The sequence below is a fragment of the Lycorma delicatula genome, chromosome 8 (genome assembly GCF_047948215.1).
Source record: "Lycorma delicatula isolate Av1 chromosome 8, ASM4794821v1, whole genome shotgun sequence".
NCBI classification, from domain to species: Eukaryota; Metazoa; Arthropoda; class Insecta; order Hemiptera; family Fulgoridae; genus Lycorma; species Lycorma delicatula.
This window is the reverse complement of record NC_134462.1, coordinates 59,964,048-59,982,142: the sequence shown is the minus strand read 5'-3', so window position 1 is coordinate 59,982,142 and position 18,095 is coordinate 59,964,048. Positions and strand designations below refer to the sequence as shown.

The following is an 18,095-nucleotide window of genomic DNA, read 5'->3' as shown; positions in this document are numbered from 1 at the left end:
TTCAGAGATAACAGACTGTATATTACAGATAACGAGACGTTGGCGAAGTAGGAAGGCGTTTTGAATGACAGATTTCAATGCCACTACATGATCGATAGGACGATTTATTTTGACGGAAACCGCATTGTTAAGGGGTATTTAAGGCTTTTCTCTCAAGGTACCACATAAGATGACGGTTTACCATTCGTTCCATTACCTTGCGTAGGGTACTGGTCAAGGAGATAAGACGATAACTTAACATGATTTATTTTTATCAGGTTTCGGTATGGGAATCACCAATGCTTCTTACCAAGAATTTGAAAACATCTTATCAGAAAATATTTTATTTTAAATCCGTATACGTAGTCGTAATGCAGTAGCCGGGACGTGAGATAACACACCTGAACCTGATATTATCATTTTCAGGGGAAGTGTCACGGAAATTATTCAAGGCAAACCTTATTATTTAGCCGGTTTCCGTGGCACTAGTGGTAGCGTCTCGGCCTTTCATCCGGAGGTCCCGGGTTCGAATCCCGGTCAGGCATGGCATTTTCATACATTACAAAAATTTCATTCATTTCATCCTCCAAAGCAATACCTAACATTAGTCCCGGAAGTTAAAAAAAGAGCATATCTTAGCTCTACAAAAGAAAAAGGAATGCTTAACTCGTTTTGCGAATGTCCGATAATAAATGGCACATTTATTACCTGCAATTTTTACCTGATAAACTAAGTGAAACTGACAAAACGTATTTCCAATCGTGTTTAGAAATACAATACATCGATTGGTTTCGTTACGAGGATGCCGTTGTTTTCCAGTCCAATCAGCTGCGGAAATTGTCGTGATTTACATAAGTATAATTTACATACGGCCCGAACTTTTCTCCAAACAACAGATGATGGCGTTGTCCGAGAAATTGTATCCACAATGCATTCTACAATCTTCATCCCACCAAAGAACAGCAAGCCGCCTTTGCTTTCCAGATGTTAGAGGGATAATTCATTTGCACTATCGAGTATCACGTGTGTAAACTTGACAAGTTGATGGATTGCGGTACTACTCTTCTCGTATTAAGTAAAAGAATCTTTGCACCCGGTCTAGTCTGCTTTCCCAACCACCCATTTGTGTGGTTGATTCTGAGGTAAATCGCTATTATCGACCGTGACAATAACCTGTCGAAATCGCTTCCAAAGAAGTTTTTGATGGATCGTTTTTTCTGTTAAATATATTTATTGTCATAAAATTCTTCAATCTCCTCATCACTGCCGCTTATTGTTGGTGGATAAGCTTGGAAAATTTGGAGCTTATAATGTTAGTTTAATTGAATGATGCACTAATCTACTCTGTTGGGTACACTTTCAAATTTTACTACTGAATTTTTATTTCCCGACTGACAAGAAATCCAGTTCCATCACACCGTCTCTTATCAGTGCCACGGGAGAAGAGTAAATGCCCTGTATCAAGTACAACTATTTCTTCACCCTTTTCGACGTACTTCATACAATCCTATAATATCCCAATTAATATTGTCGAGTTCTATCAATAATTCTTGTAGTCGGGCTTTTATTTTCATTGTCCAAATGTTAAGCGTTTCTATGCCAAATTCCAGTGGCAGCCTGATTTCACGCGGTGATTCTTAACACCCTCTGTCTTCGGACTGGTCTTCTCGCTGCCATGAGTAGTTGCTCTAGGACCTCCGGAGAATGACAGCCGTATTTATAGATTTTTTGACATGTTGAAGGAGCATTATATATATAATGCAGTGATTCCTACAGGAAGGAAAGTGTTATGAACCGATATTTTATGTAGCGGTGATTTTTACTAAGTAAATAAGATCCAAACGGCACTAATGAGTTACTTACTATGGGAGCAGTTATTAACTAGAACCTATAGAAAAAAGAATAGTGGTGTTACTTTTAGGTTTAAACTGCATTTGGGTACTCTAGAAATGGTATTGTGTTATAGTAATATTTCGATTCATAGAAGAAGCCAATGGAAAGCCATTTCACTTTTCAGTTTGGTAGTAGTCTGGATATGGTAAGATTTTTAATGTTAGAATTGATTGTATCATTTTTGAGAATGATTGGTGATTCATCACATTTATAATCTTTCGGATGTGACAGATAATACATAAATCACAATAACTCTAATTCAATTTTTTTTATTTCTTTCACTTTTACAAAATTAATAATTAATGGAGTAATCCTAATACTAATTATAATTGTACTCTAAGGTTATCTATTCATAGTCTATAACCATTGTTAACATTGTTTTATACTACAATCTAATATTCATTACTTAACTTAATCATACTTAATTTAACATTGCTTTGTAATACAATTTAATATTTATTACTTAATGTATATGATTTATAATTAGAAGTGGGTTTTGTAGAAGATGAAAGATTAGGTGTCCACAAGGGTCTTGCCCGTTTTGTGGCACCATCCCTTTTATATTAATCTTTTTAGTTAGAATAAGGGCACAAAAAGTAAACAGTTTTATCTTATATAGGAGAATTAGTTATGATTTAATTCATGATTTACTCTGGTACAAAATTATATTTTCTGCAGTTAAGTATAGAGAAGATAAATCATCGTCAAATATTTATGTGTACTAATAAACCTTTCATCCAGTGCTACCTGTTAAGTTATATATGTAAAAAATCTATTACTATGTTAAGACCAATAAAGCATTATAATTAATTATATATGTAATCATAAATCAAGTAATTACATGAAACATACTTTCAGCGTCATCAATATTAATTAGCCATCGTCTTAGTAGCTTTAAGAAAGTGTTTAGGTTCCTACTGGTCTTTATATGATTAGGAAGTATGTTATACAATCTAGGAGCAGTACTTGAAAAGAACTCGTTTTATTTGCTCTAATATAAATATAACTAATTTTTATATTAATATTAATCCGTTTTTCTTAAACAGGTTAAGTCTACGTACTCTGATAATAATTAATTAATTGTATTGCGTTCCGAGTTGTAAGAACCTCTGGCCATTCACTATAAATCTTCTCCGTAATACCTTTATGTAAGAACTTAAGCTGTTTTTGCTATTAATTAACAGACATAAACATAATTATTGTTTTACTATCACAAGAAATGTGTAAGTGCAGGGAAAACTAATGAACAAAACCTTTATATCTATAATGTTTGCAATTTTGTGTTATAGGTATTGTAAAGATAGTTTAACTTCTTCAGAAATAGAGCAAACAATCCTAAGAACTAACGGATATGTTAAAAATTAAGTTCTAAGCATTGTTTGGTTTTCTACCCGATGGTCACTTGTTTTTTGTTATGAGAAAATGCAATTAAGTATGATATGAACATATTATATATTAGATTATTTAAAAGCTATCTCAAAACGTGTAATTGTTATTAATTCTTTCCGTATGATTCTGGGATGGCAATTTCAATTTATTATATTTTTATTTTATAAAAACTTCATGAGAAATGTTGCTATATCACTTCCATAACTACAATAACGGTGTTTTATTATAATAACTTAGGTATAAGCTATTTAAATTACAATAAAGTTTGAGATAATCCGGAAATTTTAACGAAAAGAATCGTATTAATGATTTTATAGCATTTATAACAAATTATTATTAATTATAAAATGTTTAAATATCTCGCGTTTTTTTTTTCAGGAGAGGATCATTTTGCTTCTTTCATTTTATTTAACTGCATGATTTGAATCAATCACCCGCATATGATGTGAAAAAGACAGGTATGCAATACATAATCTAATTTATAGCTACTTTCAATTTTACATATTGTTTAGTAATTTATATTATTTATTAATAAATAATTATTCCAAAAAAAGGGCTCATAATAGAATAAAGGGCATAATGAACGTTATAAAACTGATTTTTTTTTTAAAGACTAAATAATATTGAGTTCTAACAGAAAGTTTCGCAATTATATAAGTGAAGTAAAAGTAAGAAAATAAGGAGTAAAGAAAAAGGAGTTGTAAGGGAAAAAGTAGTTGCTTAAAGGACTGGTAGAGGTAGCTGCTGGGACGGTTAGAGAATTAAATTTCGTCATCGTTCGCTTGCACGGAATCGTGAATTCTGCTACTTTTCCGACTTGATTCCCGCACCACTAGCTGTTGTGTTCTCAATCTTCATTTAACGAGTACGCGTATGAAGAGAACGGTACGGGATTGTTATACTTCAACTCGCATACGGTAGAGTGTACTACTGTCCGTTTTAGTTCCTTCTTTTTAACTTTCCTTATAGTCCTACTCTTAACTCTTTTTCATCATTTATACTCCACTTGCTCACCACCCTTTTTTTTTTTTTTAAATGGAATGAAAAGATGCAATCTACCAAATTACAGAAACAAGGTCTTCCTTTTTACGCAAAAGAAAAATCTAGTGAAGAACAAATTTTTCAGGATGTTTTTTGCTTTATCTTAATTTATAATACCAGTGAAAACGCTTTATACTAAATTTAAGGTGTATTTCATTAATACAAAATTCTATGCGTAAGAGCGAATGTATGTGAGAGGGGGTTGAATTTTAGTGAAGGAGTGATATACATGGATGTCTTTATTTTAGCTTTACTTGGTTTCACATTTACGGTTTATATTTTACAGTTTAATAAAATTCGAATTAAAATATATTGTAATTAATCATTTTTCGAAGTTGCATAATATAATTTAGATTCGGAGTAACAGTACAAGGTGAAAAGATAAAGATGCTACGATTTATTGATGATATAATAATTCTAGCCGAGAGTAAAAAGGATTTAGAAGAAACAATGAACGGCTTAGATGAAGTCCTACGCAAGAACTATCGCATGAAAATAAACAAGAACAAAACAAAAGTAATGAAATGTAGTAGAAATAACAAAGATGGACCACTGAATGTGAAAATAGGAGGAGAAAAGATTATGGAGGTAGAAGAATTTTGTTATTTGGGAAGTAGAATTACTAAAGATGGACGAAGCAGGAGCGATATAAAATGCCGAATAGCACAATCTAAACGAGCCTTCAGTAAGAAATATAATTTGTTTACATCAAAAATTAATTTAAATGTCAGGAAAAGATTTTTGAAAGTGTATGTTTGGAGTGTCGCTTTATATGGAAGTGAAACCTGGACAATCGGAGTATCTGAGAAGAAAAGATTAGAAGCTTTTGAAATGTGGTGCTATAGGAGAATGTTAAAAAATCAGATGGGTGGATAAAGTGACAAATGAAGAGGTATTGCGGCAAATAGATGAAGAAAGAAGCATTTGGAAAAATATAGTTAAAAGAAGAGACAGACTTATAGGCCACATACTAAGGCATCCTGGAATAGTCGCTTTAATATTGCAAGGACAGGTAGAAGGGAAAAATTGTGTAGGCAGGCCACGTTTGGAATATGTAAAACAAATTGTTAGGGATGTAGGATGTAGAGGATATACTGAAATGAAACGACTAGCACTAGATAGGGAATCTTGGAGAGCTGCATCAAACCAGTCAAATGACTGAAGACAAAAAAAAAAGCATAATATAAAATAACGAATTTATAAGCAATTTTTAATCATATAAAGCGTTTTAATCAAGTACTTTTTACAATAAGAATCAAAGAAAAATTTAATGTAATTCGTAGGTAAAAAATTAATAATTTTGCATTGATGAATCGGAAAGATGACGTTTTAATAATTGGAAAACCATTTAAAATCAGTTTTATTTCTTATTTTAGGCAATTAAATATTTTTTCCCCCCCAAAAAAAAAATAATAACCAATTAAATTATAAATTATAACTGGCAAAGTTTTTCCAGTAAGATCTTGTAAAATTTTCTCATACATCAATCACCCATCTCTTATTCCTCATTAAAATACGACTGTTGCATTAGCATGAATCATTAAAAATACATAAATAAATAAAGATTAATGATTTGAATTATAAATGAAATTTAGATTATATTTATGTAATCCAATTACTTGGCAACAAAGCAATAGTTTTACCGATGGTTAACTACTGATAATTCTAAGGAAATAAAATGTATACGTATATTGATAGATTTACATCGAATATCATTGTAATAAGTTCTCTTCTATTAAGTAATTTCTACAATATTAAGCGAAATGAAGAGACACATGGAAGTTTCTTCAATTTTGACCCATCCTGGTTTTATGTTTAGGCTAATTGTTTTATAAATACTAAATTATTTTATTTTTTATTAAAATTTTTACATTTAAAAGACTAGAATCCCAAATTTAGTATTAACATTCGCACGCGCACACATACCCACTCCTACGATTTTAGTATATATATTTTAGTATGTATATATATATATATATATATATATATACATACATACACATGAGCCATACGGAGGATGAACCGATATCTCAAATTTCTGTCTGGGCAGCAGTACACAGTTGAAATACATTTAAAAGCATTTGAAAGAACAATACCTTTTGAAAATTTTTTTCGGCGTTTGCTTCGAATTGTAAGCTTATGCTTCTCTACGTATTTTACAATAACGAGCACTGTTTATTGTTAGTACCTTATCCTGATAATATTCCAGTTCTGAGCTTTGTAAGTTCCAAAAAACTATTAATATCAATTTCCCTGCTCATGGTTGATTTCTTAGCTCTTTCTTGGTAGGCGAGTCTGGATGTTTCCGTTCCATAATCTGACATTTTCTCTCTCTGACTGGAAATAGTAAGAGTTATTTTTCGTTCCTAATAATGATTATGTTTAAGAAAGCCTCACATTCATTATCAAAAGTATATTGCTGATAATTACGGATTCTCTCTTAAATATGAGTAATAAATTTTGGATTTACAGTTATTTGTTTTATCGTTATGGTAATACAAAATATTTGCTCAAACAAATATTTTACGTTTTCAACTGTTTTCAGTAACTGGTATTTGTACCGTGCGTTTCTAAATGACTATCGGTGTTTTAAAGTTATGTAAAGTTTTTTTAAGTTTTACTTACATTAATAAATTATACATGAAATCAATTATAGCTGAAACAGTTTTTCCTATAAGTGGTGAATGTAGCACCATCCCTCATACGACACACATCCAGGAGAGTTAACGCATACTTTAATCAGCAAGTCTGGAGTAATTGATGGGACAGCTGCTTCAGTCTTGGATCTCAAGTCGTTTGACCAGCTGGTAACGGTGGCAAATACATTTGATCCTTTATAAACCCTCAAAGAAAAATCGCAAAGGTCAGATCGGGCAAACGTGGAAGCCACTGAAAAAAGGCCCTGACATCTAGTCCCCGGTGACCAAGCCAGCAGTCGGTGAGAATTTCATTCAACCAGTCACGTAAAGCCTTGTGCCAGTTAGGCACCATCTTGTTGTCAAATAAAGTTCCGTATTCGTATTGCAGTTGCGGAAAGAGTTTTATTTGATATAAAGATAGTTCATTCCAGACATACTTGCTTCCGCGTAAAAGAACGCTTGCCCGTAAACTTTCCGTCGGGATATGGCACAAAAAACATTTAGTTTTGGGGAGTGTGGTTCGCACTGCAATATTTCATGAGAATTTTCTGATTCAGTCGTTATGAGTATTTACTTTTCCATTAACATGAAACGTTGATTCGTTACTGAATACGACATTATAAAGAAAGTTTTCATTATCACGGTGCATCACTTCAATTGCGAAGCCAGCACGCAAACCATAATCTGTAGGCTTTGAAGCTTGTAAATGATATGGACGCAATTGTTCTGCGTTTCCTTAAAACCCTCCACGTAGAAGTCACTGGAATTGCTAATTCGTGGCTAGCCTTCCTAACGGATTTCCTAGGACTACGCACAAAAGACTGACTCTTTTACACGTTCAACATTGTTTTCGGACACACTCAGCCGTCCTGTACACTTCCCTTTAAAAAATAACATCAGTGGTTCCTAATTGTTTATACCATTTACGGATGTTTTTGTCACTCGGGGATGACAAAGGAACTTCAAACGGAACGCGTGTTGAACGGTAATTACTTAGCAAACTGCAAAACACAGGACTCTTTCTGTTGGGGGAGTCGTCATTTTTGCTACTAGTGTTTTCAAGCGGAAAGTACTGGAAACAGTTTATGAGCCTGCACACAGATAAAGTTACTCTTTCATTTTATGTATAATCAATCAATCAATGTATGTGAAGCTTGAGAAATATTAAATAACTTTAAAACTCCATATTCGTTTTGAAAAACACGGTATTATTTGATATAATAACACAAACCTTCTTTGTTAACATTATTATACATATATTTAGTGATTTTCTTTCATTATTATAAACAAAAATAAATGTTATTAATTTTTATCAAAAATAAAATAAGTAGATGAAAAATGTATATAAGTTAGAAACAATTTTAAAACAATTTCTAATCAATAATTTATTCATAAAATTACTCCTACTCTCGTATTGTATAAAAATTAATTTTATATTATAAACTATTATATCTATAATGAATTGACGTATAAAATAACTGAAACTATAATATGTAATTTAAACATTCTTACGAAGTTTGAAAAATATTTATTATTTAAATTTCAACTTAAAGTTTTTCCGCGCAACTGATTATTAAAAGACGTGTAACAAATACCAATTTATTTTTATTTTGAGTTTATTCAGATAAACTTTTTTAATCGTAAATGGAAGTTATATTAATGTTATTTAAATACAACTATTCCGAACTAAAAATATGAGACAATGAACACAGATAAGTTTAAATATATATTTCTGTTAAGTAGGCTAATAATATTTTCTCAATTTTAATTGTTTAAGATATACAAAAGTTATATAAAACAAAAAATAAACGGCCGTTCTGATTCAAATATTTGAATATAGTTTGTAATTTCTATATAGTTTTTTCATATTAGAACAAAAGTAGATTTTTGTTTATGGACATTTAAGATCTCCGGATAGCATTTTATTATTTTATTGTTATACTTTAGAACCTAAATGACTATTCTTCTAAAATACGTATTATTATTGCAACAAGATAAATTTAAATTGTTGTGTTCTATAACGTTCATTGTATAAATAAATATTATTTATTATTTTTGAGATCAATCTGTTAGAATAAGAAGTTTTGTGCTTTCTAATTTCTACAGATCTTTTTTTCTGTTATAAGTTATTAGTATTTCTTATTAACGTGATTTATCGTACTTCAATCTTATATTTACACATTGATAACCGAGACAAGGAATATAGTTTTATACAATCAATAAAATCTGAATGATGATTTCATCATTTAAAAAAAAAAAAAAATTATTTAAGGTTCTTAATTTAAATAAGATTTTTAAGTCAAATTTGCCTATATTTTCCTCTACAAACCAAAATGCAATAAAAGAAGTTATTGTTTTCAATGTTATAATATGATATAATTAGGTATTAAGTTGGCGAATGATAGTGGTTAAAATTCTTGCCATTTTAATTTTAATTATTGGATAACCTTTATTCTTTTAAATTGTTTCATCAATATAATTAAAATTATGTATAACTCTTCTATATATTTTCTATTTAAATTATTAGAATGATGCCAATCTCCTAAGGAGAATTATAGGCTGTTATTCTAAGTATGAAACATATGCCTCAAAATTCACAATTATTCTACTAAAAACGTTTTCATTTACAATTTATTTTTCTATGACGTCATCATTGTCTGCTTAAGCTACATGTTTTATAAACAATAATTTAAAAAAATATTCTATTCAGGCATGCCTCTATAATATATATATCATTTAAAAATTTTTTTTTATAAATACTAAATATATATATGTATATATTAGGGGGCTACGTCCCTGGTCACCTCGGTACTAACATTTCAGCATTTTTATTACCATGTTATAACATAGGGAGAAATAGCGTTCACTCATATCTTGACTCAGAATTGAAGATAAACTTTAGATGAGGCCTCATTATGTGTATTTAATTCTGCGAGTGTTTTAAGCCATTGCCCGTTTCAATTGATCAATTAGGTTATGAGTTATTGCAATTTTCATGTTTTCAGAATTTTTTATACCATTTTGTAATATAGGGAGAAGATGTATATATTTATCGTGAATTATTCCTTGTGTTTAAGAGCTATTCATAATCTCAGATAATTGAGGTATCTGATAATTATTTGCTTTGATAAATACAAATCATATAGAAGAATATTTAGTAAAGCAACAACAATTTTATTGTTTGTACGCTTTTATATATTTTCGAGTGAGTGGTATAAAAAAAAATGAGACTAGTTTTTTTTGGCAGCTAAAGTGGCAACACTGTAGAGTTACTAGTAAACATATGGTTATATGAACAGCTTATTTATATTAGGTATTAATATTTTTAGTCTATTGTTGTCACATGAGACTTAAACAAACTTTTAGAGAAACATATTTTTTTTTTTTTGTTATGCGTTACAAAAATTAGTGATGTAAATTATAAGCAACGTTGTGCAATCAAGTTTTGAGTTAAACTCGGTGAGAATACTACTAAAACGTTTTAAAAATTAAAATGGGGCGGGGTTCCAAAGAAATCTTAAAACCTCTGCTGCATTTGTTGATTTATCAGCCGCTTACGACACTGTCTGGAGAGAAGGCATGATTTGTAAGGTCCTCCGTATAATCCCATGCAAAGTAACAGCTCGCCTCCTTAATAACATGTTGAACGATAGAATGTTCCAAGTTATCATGGGATCCGATATAAGCTCACCGAGGAAACTCAGGAACGGCCTGCCACAAGGTCGGTACTGCACCTCTCCTTTTCAGCCTCTATGTTGCGGAAATGCCAGAGACAAGATTTAAAAAGCATGGCTACGCCGATGACCGGTTGCTAACAATAAAATGTAGATCATTTGATGAGTCGGAGGAGGTCCTGATGGCTGACCTGGAGAAACTAGGTAGGTACTTCTGAAGATGGCGCCTCCAACCGAATGCTAGTAAAACAAAGGTGTCATGCTTCCATCTGAGTAACAAGTTTGCTAATAGAGAGCTTAAAATTCTATTCGAGGATACCTGGCTCTTTAACAATGAGACACCGAAATACCTAGGCGTGACACTTGATAGAACGCTTTCATTTAAGGAGCACCTAAAGTAAACTGCAGGGAAATTGAGAGCGAGAAACATCATCATACATAAGCTCTGTGGAACGACGTGGGGAGCATCGGCTTCCACTTTGCGCACATCGGCTGTGAACCTGGTCTTCTCGGCTGCTGAATATTGTGCGCCAGTGTGGCTTAACAGCCCTTATAAAATTGATGCTCAACTTAATAACATTATGAGAATGATTGCCGGGGTTGTCAGGTCTACTGCCTTGGAATGGCTCCCGGTATTGAGCCACATACCACCCCCGAACCTGAGCCGTATGAACGCTCTTGTAAGAGAGTACAAGAAGATTATGGACAATCGAAATCTGCCAATACATGAGGAAATTGAGGGTACCAATCGTGGTTCCCTTTGATCTAGAAAGCCACCTATCAAAACAGCAATTGCTGCCTCTGACGACGGATTTAACCTAACTGACGCCTGGCGTCGAGAATGGACCACAAAGCAGAATAACCAAATCCCATGTGTTACTCAAAGACCGCCGGGTTTTGACTTGTCACGTAAGACATGGTAAACGCTAAACAGAATACGGACTCAGTATGGTAGGTGCGCCTATTTCCTGTATAAATGGGGTAAAACACCGACGCCCCTTTGTGAGTGTGGTGAAAATCAAACTGTCAGATACATCACAGAAGTTTGCCCTAGGACAGCTTATGAATTGAATCCTGAAGATTTCCTGATGGCGACTCCAGAATCAGTAGCATATATTAGTTTGTTAAATCTTTGTTTGTAATTGGTGTTATGTTTTGGTGCCATACGCTAAATAAATAAACGTGCACGTGTATCTATAAACATTCATAAAAACATTTTTTTTTTACGAGTATTAGATATTTCAAATTAGATTTAAGTTAAATAAATGAATTTTACTACATAGTAAATATTTAGTATTATAAATGAAAAGCGTATAAAAAATTCTTAGTATACAATAACTTTATTTCAAACCTTGCGTAAGAAACGAGATATCTTATCTCCGTGCTCCCATGGTGAAACTCGTCCCCCACTAGTATTACAGTCTATTCCACGACTGCCGTTGTTGAATATCAACCCTCGACGGAAATTACTCCGGAACATGTCCGGTTTTTTACGTAGAAGCTTGTTGAACGCTTCTACTAAAACAAACACTGCATCGTACATGAGAGCTGCTTGTGCCTAAAAAACAATGAAAACAAGAAAACATATTTATATATATCATTTAAAATATACACGTCGGCATGTAAGAAAATATTTTTAAATTACTATGTAAATTATACTAGCTATAATTCTAAGGAGAAAAATTTTGTATTTATTTTTTTATGAAGTAAGACTAAAAATATCTTTGTTTTAAAAGTTTTTATATTTTAATTCCTCATTTATTATTACTTTTTAATAAAAAAAAGTTAATTGCTGTTTATTTCATCCACTTAATTATTTAATTTGCCATTTGATACGAAAAATTTTTTCATAGAATTTATATTAAAAAAAAGAAACAAAAAACATAATACGTAATGCTAAATCTTATTTACTCAGCAACAAAAAAAAAATCGATTCTTTGTTAATGGAAATAGAAAATATCTTAATTGTAACAAAAATTATTAAATAGACAACCCATCAAAAAATAAAATTAATAAAAATGCTTATAATAAATAAAATAATAGTTAAATTCGTACTAATGACCATAGTTTTTGATGTCCACTCTTTCATAAAAAAAAAGTTAAATTATTAAAAATGTAACAATGAATTATAAAAATAGATGCAATAACGTTTTAAATTCTAAAATTAATGAAACGAGTAATGAAATGATAATCATCGTGGTGGAGTGATAACTTCTCAGTTTTTCATTCGGAAATTACCATGTTCGAATAAAAGAGTATTTTTCATACGCAACAAAAATAAGTGGCGTGAATTAATAATATTAATGTAGTCGTGTGTGTATGTGTATAATATATATATATATATATCATATATCACATTATATATATATATATCTGTCTATGTATGTATTCTTGTAAATGTAAATCTAATAACGTAATTATAGAATTAATAAAATATTCAAAAGTGCCTTTAATAAAACGAATAAACAAAATTTAGATAATTTTTTTTCATATGAAAAAAATATATTTCATATTAAATTATTAATTTAATTTAGCTAGTTTAGAAAAAATAAATTCTATATAAGGGATTATTGTTTTGATAAAATTATTTTTCAGTGTTTTTCACATAGAACTTTTTATTTTTTATACTCTTCGTTGATTTCTTTAACAAATCTTAAATATTTCTGCTTCTGAATAAGCAGAGAAATTTTACACCCGTACTACAACAAAATTTAAAATAAATTTTCGTACGAATATTACATTCATGTTAAATAAATTACATAAAGTCGTTATTAATAACTATTAAAAGATAATGATGAAATTAATAAGGAATTTAGTTTGATATAATACATAGCATCTGAAAACTGTTATAAAAGATTATTATATAATGTTGATCTCCGTGGCGGAATGGTAGCGTTTCGGCCTTTTATCCGGAGGCCCCGGGTTCGAATTCCGATTAGGTATCCATTTTTTGTACCCTACAAAATTCCAATTCCATATCCCACAGTTAACCATCAAGCTTATTTGGTGATAACAAAAGAAGAAAACTGTTATAATATCTGAAAACTATATAACACTCTGCCACTGCTTTCATGGCAGACTGGTAGAGTCTTGGCCTTTCAGAGGGTCCGGGGTTCGAAATCCAGTCATGAATGGCACTTTCATACGCTAAAAGATTTCCACTTCATATTTCCACGGCACAAGCTTTGGGCTTATGTGGAGAATTAATCGAAATAAAGGGCATAAATAAATTAATAAATAATTATACATTTAAACACATTAATAAAATGAATTCACTGCAGATAACAATTTCAGTATTACTTTTAATCACACATTAAAAAAATACTGATTAGAAAATAATTAGAACTAATAAATCTAATTCTAATATTAATAATATAAAACAAGTATTCTTAAAATATAATGCAAAATATGAAATCGTAAAAGTCTCTACAAAGTAATAACAAAAATAAAATTAAAAAAAAACGCTTTCAAAAATACTTACAAACATGTAAATAAAATTTACTAAGCATTTGGTACCGTTGGTATTAATACAATTGTATAAAGGTCTACTTACCAACAATTTTAGATATGTATATCCGAGTACTTTCGGAGCAATTACTCCAACATCAGGAAGTTATATTATTATTATTATATTATATTATTATTATTATTATTATTTCTTGACGATCTACTACTATGAATGTAACAATTTTTAATTTAATTATGATTATGAAGATCCCTGATGATGAAGTAACGGCTTCAAAAGTACTCGGATACATATTTCTAAAGTTCTTGATAAGTGGAACTTTAATTTATACAATTGTAAATAAAATAATAATATAATATGAAAATCATATAAGGAAAATAAAACGTAATTTTCAAGTTTAGTAAACGTATAAATTTTTTAAATTAATATAATAAATTTAAATCCCTTACATTTGAAAAAAAAAATGCAATAATGAAAATATAGTTAATGAACAAATATAATTTGAACACAATGACTAGTCTTAAGGAAGAATAAATCTAATATTAATTATTGAAAAAGTTGTAATTTAAATATTGTATCAAAACAATTATATTGTTATATACTGAAAGGCTGTAAAACAGCGGAATCGTAACTTTATTTCAATAACGAGATAAAAATCACCTATATCTTCAATTTTAAAGCTTTAATATTACTCTTTTAATTAATTTATTATATTAAAAGAATGAATCTGTTCCAATAAAATAAATTTCCTACTAAAAAACTTAAGAAAGCCTATATAAACGAAAAAGCATTAAAAACTTGTAAATTAATGAAAAAAATATGTTACTTCACTTAAAGAAAATATAAGTATAATATATATAAATATTATAATATTATATAAATTATACTTATATATATATATATATATATATATATATATATATATTAGTGATAATTTTGAACATGTTATTATGATGAGGAAAAACAAAAAATACATCGTTTAAAAATACATTATCGTAATATTAAATATATTTACATGACTAACCGCTAATTTGATGTTCACTTAATTTCATTGTTTGTTTAAAAATTACATTATTCAAATTTTGCCAAGCACATAAATAATAATAACAAATGCATCCTTACATATCTTAAGGAAATATATAATAATAACTTTATAATTTCCAGATTATGAAAACATTATATTTTTAATAATAATATATTTTTTCAAAATTATTAACTTATTTAAATAAATAAATTACAATTTTAATTAATTACTTTTTTAATATTTTCGTTATAGTATTTTTAATTCTTTTTTATTTTCATCCATGTCGATATTAAATTGTTATAAGCACATTAACTTTGATACCAAATATTATAGTTTAAAATCTGTTTTAAGATTTTATTTTAAATATTACTTGTTAATATTTAAATTGTTAATATAAAAGGATATCCCTAAGGTACAGCTTTTTTACCGACTTTTCGTTCACACAGCGGGATTAGGTGGCGAAATTGAATTTTCTTTACGTTTTTAGTTATGAGAAGTACGAAAATACCATTCAATAAAAATATAATTTCCTTAAAAATATATATATATGTGCCTATTAATAAAATTTGTGACTCGAAATCTCCAAAACTCAAAACTACTTGATCAGTCTCAATGAAATTTAGATATGCTGTAAAAGTGAATCTGAAGTAAGTTGTGAATATAAAAATTTGATGGAAATTGGTTGATTCGTTCTTCAGTTATGCTCAATTTAAGGTTGACAACAGACTTTGTATTGGTGTAATTTTCATACACGATTATGCAGTGAACTACAGTGGTGAGGAGTTAAATTTAATGCTGGTGTCTAGGGTCTACTCGTTATTTTTAATTATTTCATCAAATTACGGTTATAATAATTTAATTTTCTTTTAAACAGAAATATGTTTTAATATTAAATTTAAAAAAATATTCATCTTTTAGTTTTCTTATTTAATTTATATTATTTCTTGTGCAAAACGTTATACAAAATAATTATTCAAAAAAATATTTTACAAAATAAAATAACGAAACGTCGGTGTTCTTGTACATAACTGCGGAAGAAACTTTTTATTATTATTATTTTTAAATTTTATTGATTTCAATGTATTTTTTAGTTTACTTTAATATTGTATGAGAAATATAATTCATAAAAATATTTTCTGGTCAGTTGCGAGCTCGTATTTTCCGGCAATTTTGTATTAATATTAATCAGTTATGCTATTTTTAACGCGAAATTAAAATTTAGTAGATTGTAGATTCATGGAAAGATAATAAATATACTCTTTATTAGAAGACCATATTTATTCATCAGAAAAATGTTGGAATTAAATGTCAAGAAAAATTTCTGATACGTTTAAATGTTAAATTATATATTTTGATTAAATATTTGATTTGAAGTAAATTATTTTGCAATTTCATATTTTATTATCTTAAACTAATTTCTTTTTTTGTATTTTCTCAGTACTTTTATAGAAATATTCATATTCTTATAGAATAATAGCAATTGAAGCATTGAGTGATATTTTTTTTTTGTCTTCAGTCATTTGACTGGTTTGATGCCGCTCTCCAAGATTCCCTATCTAGTGCTAGTCGTTTCATTTCAGTATACCCTCTACATCCTACATCCCTAACAATTTGTTTTACATATTCCAAACGTGGCCTGCCTACACAATTTTTCCCTTCTACCTGTCCTCCCAATATTAAAGCCACTATTCCAGGATGCCTTAGTATGTGGCCTATAAGTCTGTCTCTTCTTTTAACTATATTTTTCCAAATACTTCTTTCTTCATCTATTTGTCGCAATACCTCTTCATTTGTCGCTTTATCCACCCATCTGATTTTTAACATTCTCCTATAGCACCACATTTCAAAAGCTTCTAATCTTTTCTTCTCAGATACTCCGATTGTCCAAGTTTCACTTCCATATAAAGCGACACTCGAAACATACACTTTCAAAAATCTTGTCCTGACATTTAAATTAATTTTTGATGTAAACAAATTATATTTCTTTGCTATGTGCTATTCGGCATTTTATATCGCTCCTGCTTCGTCCATCTTTAGTAATTCTACTTCCCAAATAACAAAATTCTTCTACCTCCATAGTCTTTTCCCCTCCTATTTTCACATTCAGTGGTCCATCTTTGTTATTTCTACTACATTTCATTACTTTTGTTTTGTTCTTGTTTATTTTCATGCGATAGTTCTTCGTAGGACTTCATCTATGCCGTTCATTGCTTCTTCTAAATCCTTTTTACTCTCGGCTAGAATTACTATATCATCAGCAAATCGTAGCATCTTTATCTTTTCACCTTGTACCGTTACTCCGAATCTAAATTGTTCTTTAACATCATTAACTGCTAGTTCCATGTAAAGATTAAAAAGTAACGGAGATATGGAACATCCTTCTCGGACTCCATTTCATATTACGGCTTCTTTCTTATGTTCTTCAATTGTTACTGTTGCTGTTTGGTTCCTGTACATGTTAGCAATTGTTCTTCTATGTCTGTATTTGAACCCTAATTTTTTTAAAATGCTGAACATTTTATTTCAGTCTACGTTATCGAATGCCTTTTCTAGGTCTATAAACGCCAAGTATGTTGGTTTGTTTTTCTTTAATCTTCCTTCTACTATTAATCTGAGGCATAAAATTGCTTCCCTTGTCCCTTTACTTTTCCTGATACCAAATTGGTCTTCTCCTAACACTTCCTCCACTCTCCTCTCAATTCTTCTGTATAGAATTCTAGTTAAGAATTTTGATGCATGACTAGTTAAACTAATTGTTCTGTATTCTTCACATTTATCTGCCCCTGCTTTCTTTGGTATCATTACTATAACACTTTTTTTGAAGTCTGACGGAAATTCCCCTTTTTCATAAATATTACACACCAGTTTGTATAATCTATCAATCGCTTCCTCACCCGCACTGCGCAGTAATTCTACAGGTATTCCGTCTATTCCAGGAGCCTTTCTGCCATTTAAATCTTTTAATGCTCTCTTAAATTCAGATCTCAGTA

General features: G+C 29.9%; 1 protein-coding gene across 1 annotated transcript in view; it reads right to left on the bottom strand.

Moving 5' to 3' along the window:
* The window catches only part of GluRIB (Glutamate receptor IB), a 250,505-nt gene that overhangs the window by 96,767 nt on the left and 135,643 nt on the right, over positions 1–18,095 (bottom strand). Inside the window, exon 6 of the mRNA XM_075372702.1 lies at positions 11,967–12,173. Within this exon, the coding sequence (XP_075228817.1) occupies positions 11,967–12,173 (207 nt within the window). The remainder of the gene's footprint in view (positions 1–11,966; positions 12,174–18,095) is intronic.